General features: G+C 47.8%; 1 protein-coding gene across 1 annotated transcript in view; it reads right to left on the bottom strand.

Annotated features, from left to right (window-relative positions):
* Window positions 1-16503, bottom strand: part of LOC140428037 (glutamate receptor ionotropic, kainate 1-like) — a 547961-nt gene that overhangs the window by 92746 nt on the left and 438712 nt on the right. Inside the window, exon 12 of the mRNA XM_072514019.1 lies at window positions 8470-8693. Coding sequence (XP_072370120.1) covers window positions 8470-8693 — 224 coding nt within the window. The remainder of the gene's footprint in view (window positions 1-8469; window positions 8694-16503) is intronic.

Below are 16503 nucleotides of genomic sequence, written 5' to 3'. Positions count from 1 at the left end.
TCCCTAATGTTCCCGACAGGGGTCTGAGGACTAGGGGTTCCAAATGTGGCTGGGGTGAGTGTGCAGAGCAACGTTTGCCAGCACAACTGGCTTGCTGGATGTCACTCCTAGGAAAGGTGGGAAACATAGATGTGGGGGAGGCTTGGGAGATTTGATGGTCTCAGGGTAGAAGCCCAAACTGATTGTCAGTTTCCCTCCTTCTCCAATTTCTTCCAGATCAAAAATTATTTGCTGGCGTGGATCCCGCAGAGGCTGCTCTTAGGTTGCTGGTGGCAGCCAAGGTGGCCAGACACCAGGGAAGGTAGATTGACGATGCAGGCTAGAGGTGGCACCCCATGTGCAGGGGGCTGCCGCACACACGGAAGACCCAGCTACCCATCAGGCTGAGGAGGGACCCAGAAGGAGAGGCAAGCAATGGTACAAGGTGTACATGCGTCGTTAGTCATTCAATGAGCTGACAGACACCATTGGCTGCAGAAGACTGTATCTCAGCAGAGAAACAATGCAACACCAGTGTCACATCCCCGTGGACTTGGCACCCCGTGGAGAAGGAGGACACCTGCTCCCGGTGGCCTAAACATTTATCGGTCATTGCAAGGCTCGAGTGGCTGTGTGACATTTCACACAGAGGTGACGGATGCTCTGTATGTCCGGGCATCCAACTAGATCACTTTCAGTCTGGACCAGGCCCACCAAGATGACTGGATTGCAGGATTCTCCTCCATCACCGGTATGCCCCAGGTCCAGAGGGCAATCGATGGTACGCATGTTGCCCTGCGTGCACTGGGGCATCAGGGAGTGCCCTATATTAACAGGAAGGGATTCCACTTCCTGAATGTACAGATCGTGTGCGACCACCACCTCCGTATCATGCACGTGTGTGCCTGGAGCGTGCATGACATCTATGTTCTAGGACACTCGGAAATCTTTGAGGGCCATCTCAGGATGATGGGTTGGCTCATGGGGGACAAGGGTAATGGCTGATGATGCTGGTATGGAGGCCTGAGACGAAGGCGGTAACCCGAATAATGAGGCCCACCTCATTGAGATGATGTAATTGAACAGTGCATCAGATTGCTGAAACTGCGGTTCCAAAGCCTGGACTGCTCGGATTGTGCCGTGCAGTACACTGCCCAGAGGGTTCATACAACCTGGCACAGCAGCACGGTGATATGCAAGAGGAGGAGGAACATGCGGCCTCATCTGAGGTGGAGAAGGAGGACCAGGAGGATGAGTCAGAGGAAGAGATGGAGTACAGGTGACATCAAGGACCTAGCATTCCAGGAAGACCAGGAAGGCCCTCATTGTCTCCAGATTCTCATAGGATGAGTTTACATCTGTCAGCTGAAATCCCCCCAATCTCCCAATTTCCCTCCTCCCCCAATTTCCCCGCTGATAATTTCCCTCCCTCCCCCATCCCCCTCCCCATTTCCTTCCTTTCCCCATCCCCCTCCCCATTTCCCTCCTTCCCCTCCAATCCTCCCTCCCCATTTCCTTCCTTCCCCCCAAATCATAGAATTTACAGTGCAGAAGGAGGCCATTCGGCCCATCGAGTCCGCACCGGCTCTTGGAAAGAGCACCCTACCCAAGGTCAACACCTCCACCCTATCCCCATAACCCAGTAACCCCACCCGACACTAAGGGCAATTTTGGACACTAAGGGCAATTTATCATGGCCAATCCACCTAACCTGCACATCTTTGGACTATGGGATGAAACCGGAGCACCCAGAGGAAACCCACGCACACACGGGGAGGATGTGCAGACTCCGCACAGACAGTGACCCAAGCCGGAATCGAACCTGGGACCCTGGAGCTGTGAAGCAATTGGCTATCCACAATGCTACCCTGCTGCCCCTAAATGCCCCTTCCCCAATCCCAATCTTCCTTTCCTAATATCCCTTACCCCATTTCCTCCCCTCAATCTCCATTTCCCTCCTTCCTCCTCACCCCATCCCCCCTCATTCCCTCCATACCCCCAATGCCCCCCTCCCCCCAATTCCCCACTTCCTCCCATCACACTACTGCCTCCCCAACCACCCTGTTCCATCCTCCAGTGGTCTGTGTAATATTATTCCAGGATGATGGGCTTGTGTTGGCTCTGTCAGCGGGTCAATGTATAAGTGTGATGATAACTTGCTGTGAGGAAAGCTCTGGTGCTCCTCCTTTTCTGCAAAAGTCTGACTCTTGTTTTTCTGCTGACAGCTCACTCACACCCATCCTCTTAATGGAGTCTGTATCAGGGGCTTTTGATCTAGGACCACTGCGCCCAGGGGGTTGGGGGGAGCGGAGGGGTGCAGGGAGGCTTGCTGTGAAGATCAATGTGACAGAGGCTTCACATGTATCAGGTGTTAGATGTTTTAATAGTGAACATTTTACATTTCCATTCCCCCTAGCTACAGATAGTGAATCCCCAGTACCACAGAGTGCTCCTCGCTCTTTCGTGGTCTCCTGCTACATCTAGGTGTGTCCCCAGGCTGCACATCAGAGGTGGAGGCAGCTTGCTGCTTCCCACGCTCTGTGGCCTTTGATGCCCTTGGCGGACGTCCTCTGGAAGGCCTGGAGCTGAAGGGCCCCAGCCGACTTGCGGGTGTCAAAGGCGTTACCATGCCATCCTGTTCTGCCCATTGTCCTCAGTGACGAGGCCATGCTCAGCAATGTCCATCTGTGTCTACCCATCGACTGGGACATGATGTCGAGCCCCTCAGCCATGGTCATCACAGGCTGAACCATGCCTTGGGCACTCAAGACGCAGACTCTTGAGACTTGCTCCAGGATTTCCACTGCGGTCGCCACCCTAACAGTGTTGGCCTCAGTGCAACGCATTGTTGGCACCATCTCCTGTGCCTGATTCCTTTGGGACTCCTCCAATTGGCTCTGCAGCCACTGGAATGTTGCTTGCACCACCTCCTGAATGTCATGGCTGCGTCCGATCATCTGCTTCAGCTCTGGGGGAACCTTGTTCAAAAGCTCGGCAACAAGCTGGGACCCAACTGAATCCTGGGATCCAGCAGACCACCTCCTGCTGTCTCCCTCGGATGTTCCTGCCTCCACCTGATGTGCATCAGCAACTGTGTGGTGCTCACCAGATTCTGCCCCAGAAGCCTGACCACTAATGTCGCCCACCAATGTGTCTGTCTTTGCGCTGGTAGAGGGTGCGGGTGACAGCTGCGATGCCTCGATGGTGCTCTCCTCAGAGCTCTCCTCCGAGGTAGTCTCTTGGGTGGTGGGGGGGGAAACAACTCTGGATGGCCTGGCCCCATCAGATGGAGATCCTGCAAGACAATAGACATGTGGTCAGTGAGAGGAAGGGATCATTTTGTCTGACATGAACAACTCACTTGAGAGAGGTCACCTGAGTGAAGGAGCAGTGGATCTTCACCTCTGTGGCGCAGGATAACCTTGCTGTCAGAGACTGCTCTCTCCTCAGAAAACCCCACAACTTCCAGGGCCCGTTCCTTACAGGGCATGAGGATTTGGATCTCTGGCGTCCTGCCCCTTGTTTTGGCATTTTCCCACTTATTGTGGGCTATCATCTCCTGCGGGGGCAGAGAGAGGGCATAGTGAGTCACACGCTTGATGGGTCAGGGGGGTCTATAGCAGGTGGTATGTGTGGGCACTGCACCTGGACACGAAGGGGTTGTGCAGGTGGGTGCCATGGGGTGCTGAGGAACAAGTACGAAGATTCGATATGGGAAGGGTGTAAGGGGTCAGCCAGTGATTTGTTGGGGGGCGAGGTGTTGGGAATTTGAGGGGGTGCCAGGTGGAACTGATGCCAGGAGAGAGGTGGTAACTTACCCTTGCAGCTCAGTGGAGCTCATTGATCTTCTTCTGACGTTGGACGGCAGCCCTCCTGGTCCTGCCGCCTGAACTGACAGCCGCTGCCACTGCCTCGCATTGCTGACCATGCTGCTGGTCCTCCGAACCCCTTGAGGGAACAGGGCAGACTGCCTTTCATCGACAGCGATGAGAAGCCTGGCCAGGTTGGCATCACCAAAGCGAGGAGCAGGTCTGCGCACTGCCATGCTTTGTGTTGACTGGGAGTGAGTGGTGAGGGAGCGTTTAAGAGCAGCTTCTCCTCATTAGCGGTGAGAAGCTGAGGTGCGAGCCACGCAAATCCGATGGCGAGACAGCCAGTAATGTCGAGAATCCCGTGGGGCTCATTTTTGACAATAAGTGCCGTCAAATAGGGGTCGTGATCTCATCAACGTGGCTGTCTAGAAACACCCCACCAAACACGCCCAAGATGACTTTTCTGTTAAATCGCGCCCATTGTTTATGCCAGTGCTTCTGTGGAAATGCAGAGAGAGAGGTTGGAATTATGAGTATTGTGAACAAAACGTTTTACCGTAATCATAAAAGTGCTTCTACTATAAGTAAAACAGTGCACATTTCTGGTGCTGGCAAGCATCTGCTCTACCATCAAATAGCTTTAGGTGTTTTCTCACACAAAGGAGAATGACAGGATTTCTGCCAGGGATAGTGAACATTTACGTCTGCATCGAAAGATTCTTTTACTAAATGTGATATTGCGTGAGGATGAGGAAATACAGGAATTTTGAATGTACCAGTTGCGCATTAATGGATAGTATAGTGGGACTTGATTTTCAGAATGGAGGAAATCTGGGCACTGTAAATAGTACTACTGACATCTCTCCAACTCCAACCCACCCCAGGCCATTTTTCCAGAGGTGGGTTGGGAACGCCATTGCCACCCACCTGGATGTGATGGGTAGCCAAATAAACAAATAAGGACTTTTTAAGGTCCATTAATGAAGGCTGACTAAATTTTCCAGTCAGTTTTCGAGTTCTCAGAGGTGACAAGAGACATTTTAGCTGCCTGGAGGTGCCCGCCCCATGCAGACCAGGGAACTACTGCTCAAGGTAGGCTTGGATGCCCTCCCTCTCTGCCTGCCTGGGTGCAGCAGCAGCCACAGACCAATCTGTGGAGGGGTTATCCGTGGCCACTTTCCACCGTGTTGGCTCAGCAGCAAGGACTATTTAAAACATTTTTAATTGAGGAAAAATTGGGGAGAGGTGCTTCCATGTTGAAGCAGCCTCTCCCTCACTTACCTGTCACTGCTGCTGCTTTCAAGCTGGGAGACCTTTGATTCTGATTGTCCCTCCAACTTTCAGAGTCTGTCCTCAGCAAGTCTGACCTGTGATCGCTAACTGGCTGCTCTGAACAAAATCACATGAGTGACTGTTCCCCACGCAGTGTGCACTCCATTTGAGCCTGACAGTGAGTTTCAGATGTCCAAAGGAAAACTCCTGTCTGTTGTTTTGGTACTTACTTTGGTATTTGTTGCCACATTATGCCTTTATTTATGTGTTCAAAATGGTGTCACTACTGGTGCTGAGCATTATCAAATAATTGTTCAGTGCCACAAAGTGGGGATGGTTGCAAACTTGTATTCCCAATCAAGACCATGTTAAACTGGGAGGAGCTGTGCAGAAACTATAGTGAGACTAAATGGAAAAAACAAAGGTTGGGGAGAGGCGGGTGGGGGGGGGGGGGTACCAGGGTGGGTAAACATCACTCTGGGCCCCTTCTGGCAGCCAATTCTGGGGACATTGGGCAATGTCTTGGAAAAGGTTGTGAGAACCACTGTTCTATTTGCACCAACGGGCTAGGCAAACACAAAATGGGCATAAAAATACAAAAAAAAGGAGGAAAAATGGCCAAGTTTCCCACATGAGAATAAAGGCAAAAACATTGGCTTTAAATTAGTATTTTAGGCGAATGCATCTTATGTGACACTTCTGTGCATTGATAGTGAATTCTTTCGAATGGTGTGGAATTTTCATCAACTGTTTCAATGTTTATACACCCAAGTGGAAACAACAGTATTCATATGGGGAGATGGTGGCATAGTGGTAGTATTCCAATGCTAGTAATCCAGAAGCACAGGTTAATGCTCTGGGTTCATGGGTTCAAATCCTATCACAGCAGCAGATTGCATTTAAATTCAATTAATAAATCTGGAGCCATCATTAATTGTTGTAAAAATCTGTCTGGTTCACTTCGTAGAATCCCTACAGTGCAGAAGAAAACCACTTGGCCCATCGAGTCTGCACCGAAAGAGCACCCTACCTAGGCCCAATCCCCCGCCCTATCCCTGTTAACCCCACCTAACCTACGCAGCATTGGACACTGAGGGGTAATTTAGCATGGCCAATCACCTGCGCATCTTTGGACTGTGGGAGGAAACCGGAGCACCCGGAGGGAACCCATGCAGACACAAGGAGAACTTGCAGATTCTATACAGTCACCCTAGGTGGAATCGAACCCGGGTCCCTGGCGCTGTGAGAAAACAGTGCTAACCATTGTGCTGCCCTTTAGGTAAGGATCTCTACTATCTTTACCCTGCCTGGCCGACAATGGACTTCAGACATACAGCAAAGTACTTGCCTCCTAATTACCCTCTGAAATGTTCAGTTCAAGGGCAATTCGGAGTGCACAACTAATTCTCACTTTGCCAGAGATGCCCAAATCTCATGAAAGAATAAAGGAAAACAAATTGTGAAGTTAGCTTAGCTTTGAGACATGTCTTTTAAACATGTTTCTGCAGTAAAATCTTTTTCTTTTCAGTTCAGCACAAAAGTATAAAAAAATGCATCTTTTACATTTGTAAAGTGTTGATATTTAATAGTATATCAGCAAAATCAGCATCATTTATGCGCAGTAACTGACCAGCAATGATATTCTATCTCACTAAGCTGGTAGCACAGAGGCAATGAGAATGCATCCAGTATAGGAGCACCACTTCTGCTTTAGTTGTGTAGACTAATATTCCGCCAACGTTTACATGGGTAACGCTAGCTAAACCATGCACGATCTGGTGAAATAGTTGTCTTGATGATGAAAACTGCAGCCCAGTTACCATGGCACCAACTTCCATGCTGTTTCCTAGTTTTGCAATAAATCTTGCTGCCCCAGATGAGTACTCAAATAAAGCACATAATGGTGATGACTGTACTCTGACACCAAACTATCCTGATTGCTGAGTGCAAAACTCAACACAATCATAAAATGTTAAAACAAAATCCTGACTGCTGTTCACTAGGAACACAGAAACGTAGGAGCTGGAATAGGCCCTTTGGCCCTTTGAGCCTGCTCCACCATTCAGTAAGATTATGGCTGATTGATTTTGGTCTCAACTCGACTTACCTGTCTTCCTCCATAACTAGTAGATAACATGTCACATTTATCATGTACATGCTGAGCTTATTGAAATATAACGACTTACGTATTAATTAGGTTATAACTAATCGCAATAAAGAGCTGAATATCCGGCGGCATGGTGGCGCAGTGGTTAGCACTGCTGCCTACGGCGTTAATCCAGGTTCGATCCCGGCCCCGGGTCACTGTCCGTGTGGAGTTTGCACATTCTTCCCGTGTTTGCGTGGGTTTCACCCCCACAACCCAAAGCTGTGCAGGTTAGGTGGATTGGCCACACTAAATTGCCCCTTAATTGGAAAAAAATAATTGTGTACTCTAAATTTATATTTAGAAAAAGAGCTGAATATCATGGGTGGGATTTACCGGTTTCGTCGCGAGCAACTTGGTGATGCGATGAGACCGTTGAATTTTGCAAGAGGCCTCTAACGAGATTCGTGACATTCAAAATGCCATGCGAGATTCAATGGGGCCTTGCCCTTATTGGGCGTGGTCCAGATTAGCATTTTTAAATAAGCCATTAGGCTTATTTAACTATGGCTGCGCTGGACTATCCATATGCCCAGGGTCTAATGGCCGCGCCTGGCTCACCTCACCATTGTGCCATTTAGTATTGGCAAATGTGGACCATGCATAACAGCACCTGGGGGGGGGGTCCTGTCAGGATATTAGAGACCGCTGGGTGGTCAGGCTCTGGGCAGGGTGGCACCCTGGCACTCCTTCTGGCACTTGGGCACTGCCAGGCTAGAAGGGGCACTGCAAGGGTGCCAGGCTGGCTGTGCCATAGTGCATGGCTGTCAGGTTACCCATGGCAGGGATAGGGCCCGGGGTGCCTTGCCCATAAAAGGTGAGGTGAGGGAGGGTGGTGCTTGTGGACACTGGAAAAGATAAATTGGGTATAGTTGGGGGGGCGCCTGCAGGGTGCGATGGGATCCCTGAGGGGGTTTTCAAACATCTGGGTGCTCTTTAAAAATGGCACCTGATCCGTGAGTCATCTTCCAGAATGGACGAGCTAAGCATGCCAGTACAGGAAATAATGTTTGTGTGACCTCAATGGGACATTCCCTGACGAGACAAAAAAAAACCCGGCAAATTGGACTCTGATTTTGTCCCGTTAAATTGTGTGCCAAACATTTTACACATTGGCGTGTGTACTGCCGGAATGAAGAAACCACCTTTATCAATGATATTGGGAACACAGTTTGTGAAAGAAAATCAATTTTAAATATTGAAGTAATGTTACTTGTTCACTTCCCTTTCCCTCCCACAATCGCTCTCGCTCTACCTTACCTGGCGATAACAAAAAGTACACAACTGACCCCAAGGCAGGCCAACAGCACGTACATCCAAATATCTGGGGACAATGGATTCAGGAAGGAGAAAACGCCTGGGTTCGTGCCATTGGGCTTGCGGTAGAGGATGCTAATTCCCAGAGTCATGAAGGGTTTTGAGAAGTCAATAACTTTCTCCCGTACGTAGGTAATAGTGAGAGGGGCGACTGCTAAGTCTGCTTTCTGCAAAGAAGAAGAACAAATATTAAGGCGCTTTCAAATAACAAAGATATGGAACAACAAAAGAATCAATCAGATCATCTATGATCTGTTCAGCAGTTTTATTTTTATACAGACAAATGGAAGCATTGTATGCGTCAGAAGAGTTAATTAACCTCAATGTGAAAATACTATATTAGTTGATTGGAACAGGACGTTACATCAGATATCACATACACTGTTGTGTGAAATATGCTGACATTTTGATGTTACTTATTTTGTTACTGAGATTGTCTAAAAATAAATCAAACATAGACATCTATCTCCATGCAATTTTCTGGTTATGGTGAGGACTCAGCACTGCATTCTTCATCCAAACTGAAGAAACAGTTTGCACTATGTTCTTACAAGCTGCAACTAATGAACCACACTTGTCAACATAATGACCAAATATGAAATGAGACAATGATTTTTCTCACTATTTTTTATTTAATCACTTTTAATCATTGATTTTCCCTTCAATCAGGGTGGAACGGTACATGATAAGGGATGATATTAATTTGGATTAATATTTTCATAGCTTCAGTGGCAACTCAGAAACAGAGTGCTGTCTTTAATAAGGTTGGAATTTAACTGTTGTGAGATTAGGGATAACAAATTAATCAATTCTACTCAGTGGAACTTAGCCACTAGACTGAGTTAATTAAGTTACTGAAAAACATATTTCCATTAATAATTAAAACCAAGCCAAAAATCATTTGTATCATCATAGTATTTAGAGAACACAAATAAGACCACAATTAAATTGATTTCATGCAATAATGCTTTGTAATACATCATGGGAGCACATTTTAAACCTACATGCACTCTATCATATTAATCTAAATTTAGCTTCATATAAAGCTCTGTCAAACGAGAAAAATCTTGGTTTAACGTTTGCTATACAGGCAGAGCACCACAGTGTTTAATTAGGTGCACTAATGGGCAAAAAGTAAACCTGTTTCTGTCATAACATCAGCACACTGTGACAAAAAATCCAGTGACACATGCTGTTCCCAGGCCAACCTGTCATCACAGGAGATACAGAACATTTCTGGTGAGACACTCTGACATCGAAGTAAGATCTTCATTTTAACAAACAATGTGATGTTGGTGCAAAATTAAATCAAACGCAATGCATGTTATTTTAAACAATACATTTTAAACAGAGGATAACAGTTGGTTAACAGTTATGTGAAAGTGTTTGGCCAGTTGCAGAGGAATAACTGTTATTTCAATTTTGTCTACCAATAGGTCACATCTACATGCTGTTGAAGAGGTAGAATTCCGAATGGACTACAGAAGATACAACATGGATGCCCCCTGATATAACATGGACTCTGTCAATGTTCTTGACCCGATGTTATTATCAGTGTCTGCTTCCGAAGTATTAAAGCTTTGTGCAAAACAAGTGATCCACAAGCTGCATCTGGAGAGACAATTAGCCGTTAGCAAATTTGCCCAATGTCGGTATTGTTAGCTACTTAGCTAACTGACAAAGGGGCCCCAGATTAAGGAACTAGCAAGGAATGAGGAAGGACATGTTCAACGTGACTATATGTAACCGTTATCTATGTAATGAATTCATTGGTTAAGGCAAACTGCCAATTAGAGGCGCGAGGAGCTAACTTATAGCCATTTATGGCATTGAAGATGCATGTTATGAATTTGTGACGTGAACAGAATTGATTGGGTATATGTAAATGCGAATGCAAACTAATTCCGTTTTCCTTCTGTATATTAACCTAGTGCAACTCAGCTCAGGCGAGAAAAGGTGTTGTACAGATCGCGGGGATCAAAGGCCTTTCTCCCAGAATTCTGAAAAGTAATAAATTGCTTCTTTACTCACTCAAAGGTCTATCCGTGAATATTTTCACCTACAATATGGCGTAGTCGGCAGGATGTCATGGAACGGAGCAGTCATTCGAGTCAGTGAACGGGGTGAGTAGTCAAACTTTGACCACCCAGAAATTAGAGCCACTCGGCAAGATGACTGATCAGGGACGTGGCACCAGAAGAACCAAAATAATAGACAGACTGCGTGAGTAAGAGAAGTGATCTAACTGGTTTAACTGTAATGTGATACTGCCGCATTGAGAATTAACAAATGAGATTGTCTACAGGTACGAGAGGTGATTGATGGAAGTATGTTAAAGAACGATGTTGTGAGGCCCTGATCAGGTAAACAGACATTGGAGAGAAAATGGGGGTGTTGTGGAACCCGCCCGCGGAGGCAAGAGTTACACGTCCGGACCTTCTCGGGAACGGAGGAGGATGCTGCTGGACCTCTGAGAACCTTGCGGTGAGTACATGAGTACTATAAGAAGTCCGGTATTCTCGGTTGAAAAGAATAGGGGGACTGTCTAGATATAAACATTCCCCATTCACACAGGGACGGTAGGTAAATTAATAATGGCGGCAAAAGAAGTTAAAAGGGGGTCCCCGGGCTCCCTGATAAACTCTTATATGACAGACCGACAGTCGTTAATTAAAAAGATGCAGAAGGACAGCTGGGACATATCACATACTTTGGAACTCCAGAGAGATTGGTTGCCAAAACAAACTAAAGACAAGATTAAGAAAACAGGGGTACTTTTGTACACCAATGGGCGGGACTAATAGAACAAGTAAATGTGGTAAAACAGAAGAAGACAGAACTAGAGACGAGAGTGAAATGTCAAACAAAAATCATAAAGTGGAATGCCGGCGTTGGACTGGGGTGAGCACAGTACGAAGTCTTACAACACCAGGTTAAAGTCCAACAGGTTTGTTTCGATGTCACTAGCTTTCGGAGCGCTGCTCCTTCCTCAGGTGAATGAAGAGGTCTGTTCCAGAAACACATATATAGACAAATTCAAAGATGCCAAACAATGCTTGGAATGCGAGCATTAGCAGGTGATTAAATCTTTACAGATCCAGAGGTGGGGTAACCCCAGGTTAAAGAGGTGTGAATTGTACCAAGCCAGGACAGTTGGTAGGATTTCGCAGGCCAGATGGTGGGGGATGAATGTAATGCGACATGAATCCCAGGTCCCGGTTGAGGCCGCACTCATGTGTGCGGAACTTGGCTATAGGTTTCTGCTCGGCGATTCTGCGTTGTCGCGGGTCCTGAAGGCCGCCTTGGAGAACGCTTACCCGGAGATCAGAGGCTGAATGCCCTTGACTGCTGAAGTGTTCCCCGACTGGAAGGGAACATTCCTGCCTGGTGATTGTTGCGCGATGTCCGTTCATTCGTTGTCGCAGCGTCTGCATGGTCTCGCCAATGTACCACGCTTCGGGTCATCCTTTCCTGCAGCGTATGAGGTAGACAACGTTGGCCGAGTCGCACGAGTATGTACCGCGTACCTGGTGGGTGGTGTTCTCACGTGTAATAGTGGTATCCATGTCGATGATCTGGCACGTCTTGCAGAGATTGCCATGACAGGGTTGTGTGGTGTCGTGGTCGCTGTTCTGAAGACTGGGTAGTTTGCTGCAAACAATGGTTCGTTTGAAGTTGTGCGGTTGTTTGAAGGCAAGTAGTGGGGGTGTGGGGATGACCTTGGCAAGATGTTCATCGTCATCAATGACGTGTTGAAGGCTGTGAAGAAGATGACGTAGTTTCTCCGCTCCGGGGAAGTACTGGACGACGAAGGGTATTCTGTCGGTTGTGTCCCATGTTTGTCTTCTGAGGAGGTCGGTCCGGTTTTTACACGTTTACCACTTTAACACCACACGGTTTATACCACTATTACACGTGAGAACACAACCCACCAGGTAAGCGGTACATACTCGTGCGACTCGGCCAACGTTGTCTACCTCATACGCTGCAGGAAAGGATGTCCCGAAGCGTGGTACATTGGCGAGACCATGCAGACGCTGCGACAACGAATGAACGGACATCGCGCAACAATCACCAGGCAGGAATGTTCCCTTCCAGTCGGGGAACACTTCAGCAGTCAAGGGCATTCAGCCTCTGATCTCCGGGTAAGCGTTCTCCAAGGCGGCCTTCAGGACCCGCGACAACGCAGAATCGCCGAGCAGAAACTTATAGCCAAGTTCCGCACACATGAGTGCGGCCTCAACCGGGACCTGGGATTCATGTCGCATTACATTCATCCCCCACCATCTGGCCTGCGAAATCCTACCAACTGTCCTGGCTTGGTACAATTCACACCTCTTTAACCTGGGGTTACCCCATCTCTGGATCTGTAAAGATTTAATCACCTGCTAATGCTCGCATTCCAAGCATTGTTTGGCATCTTTGAATTTGTCTATATATGTGTTTCTGGAACAGACCTCTTCATTCACCTGAGGAAGGAGCAGCGCTCCGAAAGCTAGTGACATCGAAACAAACCTGTTGGACTTTAACCTGGTGTTGTAAGACTTCATACTGTACAAAAATCATAAAGGAATTAGAGTATAAATTGCATGAGGGGGAAAGAATGGGGCCGTGTCCGGACACGACCTCCCTGCCCCCATATGATAATATTGAACCAACTGCCCCTCTTAGTGGGGAGACAAAGGAGACGGTCGATGTGGCACCAGTAAGCCGAAGGGGTACCTTGGCAAAGCCCGACCACCAGTTACAAACCATTCACCCCGGGAGAAAGACAACAGATTATGACCGTCCTGGGAAAACTTCAGCCCCGAAGCCAGAGTATAAACCTTTGGACGGAACTCAATGCCATCTGGGTGGGTCACCAACTGCACTTAAGAGACATTCACCAACTAGTAAGAGCAGCATGTCCGGCGGACAAGTGGCGACTTGTGGCCAGCGGCCCTGCAGTTGCTGCAGCCCAGGATTTTAGCGGGGGACGCTGGACCCACGCAGTGCCTCTCACAGATGAGACAGACGCCCAACAGCCAGCTTTCGCCCTTTTTAAGGCGGAAGTCCAACGAGTCTTAGGTGATTCACCCACAAACTGGAGTAAGATCACTACCACCAAAAAAAGAAAAGGTGAGGGAGCGTCAGAATATGGGGAGCGGCTATTTACGGTTTATCAAGAAAGTTCGGGCCAAGCCAATGCTGTTAGGACAGACCCGGCGTTCATACAAGCCTTCAAGGACGGCTTGTCAAGGAAACATCAGGCCATCATTAAACTGGGGGTAGTGACCGCCAGGAACTATGATGACTCAGTGGAATGGGCGTGCGGGGTAGATGGGTGCGCTGGTGAAGACACTGACAGAGTTAAGGTAAAACAGGAAAAGGTGGCGGCCGTGGCCAAGTGGGAGTCCGGAGCGAAGCCCAAGAAAGGGCCATGCCACAATTGTGGAAAAATGGGCCACTTCGCGTAGGGATGTAAGGGCAAGAAGGTTGAGAAACAATATAACTATTGTAATAAATGGGACCATCTGGAAGCTGCCTGTTTCAGCAAACATGGCAAGCCGCCTAGAGGCCAAAATACCCTATCCGCTGCAGAGTATCAGGAATGGACAGAATGGAGGGAAAGCCAGAGCTAATGCCCTGTGGCCCCTATTAAAAACAAAAGGGAAGGGAGAATTTATGCATCTGCACTAGTGGGGGGCCGACAATGTGAAATGCTGGTGGACACAGGAGCATCGGTCTCCGTTACAAACCTCCCCCTCCCTATCACCAATAAATCAATATTTTTACAGGGAATTGAGGGCACCAGAATGACCGCTGACTTGAGTATCACGCAGGTGGTAGAGATTGACAACATATACATACCTATCAAATTTTATGTGTGTAAAAATAATGAAGGCACGATTTTGGGCAACGATATCATGAGGGAGTATGAAACTATAATTGATTGTAAGAAAGGAAAATTGACTTGGGCAAAGCTGGATGATAGTAAGGGAAGGTATGGACAGATGGCCAATAACACTGGCATTGTCGGGTTGGCCACCATAACCACCAGGGAATGGAGCGAAGAACTGGGTGGATACGGGGCCGTTTGCGGGTCAGTAAGCAATGTTTGGGCAAAAAACAAATTAGACACCGGAAAAGCCAGCATTGACCCTATGAAGGTTCCCGGGCCAGAACATAAACCACACCGCTAATACCCGATCAAGACAGAAGCTAAAAAGTCAGTTGTGGATATAGTAGAAGGATTAGTATAAAGGGGTATCCTGAGGGAAACCACCAGCAGTACTAATTCTCCCATGTGGCCAGTAAAGAGGCCTGACGGGAGTTACCGGCTGACCATAGACTATACAGCCCTTAACAAGGTGACACCCAAATTGCATCCAATCGTAGCCAGTTCCTCAACCATCCTAAACAGACTATCTCCACCGCGTAATGAGTGACATTTTAAAACAGATAAAAGTGCCCAAGACGTGCGCAATCTTGCAGTATGTCGATGACATATTAATAGCCTCGGAAACAAAGGCTACCCTGTATTTAGTATTGCGAACCCTGGAGATGGCTGGCCTCAAGGTGAGCCCTAAAAAGGCCCAGGTAGGAAAAACACAAGTCCTGTACTCGGGACACTTAATCTCCCAAGGACTTAAGGAGATGCCTCAGGACAGAAAACATGCAGTCCAGGGTATGCCAAAACCCGTTACTGTACGTGGAGTCAGAAAGTTGTTGGGACTCTTTAACTACAGTCGGAACTTTATCCCGGAGTCTGCTAAAATAGCAGAACCAATACAAAGATTAGTAAAAGGAAGTAGGGCCGCGCTAGAACCAGTGGAGTGGGGCCCAGAACAGGAGGAAGCATATACCCAATTAAAATCTGAGTTAATGTCAGCCCCTGGATAGGGTTTGCCAGACATGAGTAAAGACTTCCACATACACCACAACAATGAGGACGGGTTCTATACAGCAGTGGTCACAGAGGACCATGGAGATAGGAGAAGGCCCATCGCCTATTTCTCTACGGCAGAGGGACCTGTAGTCACTGGACTCTCCCGGTGCATTGCTGCACTGGATTGCGCGGCCTGGACTGTGAGAGTTAGTGAACCAATAATTATGACAGGAAACATTATACTACACATAAAACATGCCCTGGTAGAAATGTTGAACACCGGAAAGCTAAGATCTCGAATATGAGGCGGGCCAAGTGGGAGGCGGTCCTCCTCCTCCCGCCAAGTAAGTCAGTAACCATTGTTAGGGACACGGGGGGGAACACAGCCGAGGGAATATTAGGAACAGGGGAACCCCGCAATTGTGGGGATGTAGACCTGAATTTAGAGGAAGACAGGATTAAGGATACTCCTCTGGCAACAGCGGAAGAAACATTCTATGTAGATAGGTCACATAAGTATGTCGATGGGCGGCCCCGAACGGGGTGGGCGGTAGTGAATGGAGCATTGGAGACAGTGGAATCAGGATGAATTGATGGAGGCCTGTCGGCCCAAGTGGCAGAATTAGTGGCGCTCACCAAAGAGCTAGAGTTATCAGAGAACAAGACAGTGAACAAGACAGTAGGTACATGAGTCGTACATGACTGCTTGGGGTAGGAGAGGATTTATTACAACAGGAGCTAATCCTATGAAACAGCAGTTGAGAATAGAAGCCCTCTTAGATGCTAGTAATAAACCCCAACATATAACAGTGATTAAAATTAAGACACATCAGAGGGAACCGGACCGGAACAGCTTGGACTGGATAAATCACCAGGGCAATCAAGCCGCAGACCTAGCGGCGCAAAAGGCATTAGAACAGAATAAGGTTGAGGAAGCACCGATTGCCCTTGTGGACCACACGGAGAAAGATTAGTATTAAAGAACTCCACGAGGACACCCCCGATGGAGAAAGAGGTACGTGGGAAAAGCAAGGCGCGGAGAAGGGTAGTGATGGAGTTTGGCGAAAGGATAATCGGGTAATGGCCCCCAAATGTATTCAACATACATT

This window comes from Scyliorhinus torazame, chromosome 8, assembly GCF_047496885.1.
Source record: "Scyliorhinus torazame isolate Kashiwa2021f chromosome 8, sScyTor2.1, whole genome shotgun sequence".
NCBI lineage: Eukaryota > Metazoa > Chordata > Chondrichthyes > Carcharhiniformes > Scyliorhinidae > Scyliorhinus > Scyliorhinus torazame.
This window is presented reverse-complemented; position numbering and strand designations above follow the sequence as displayed.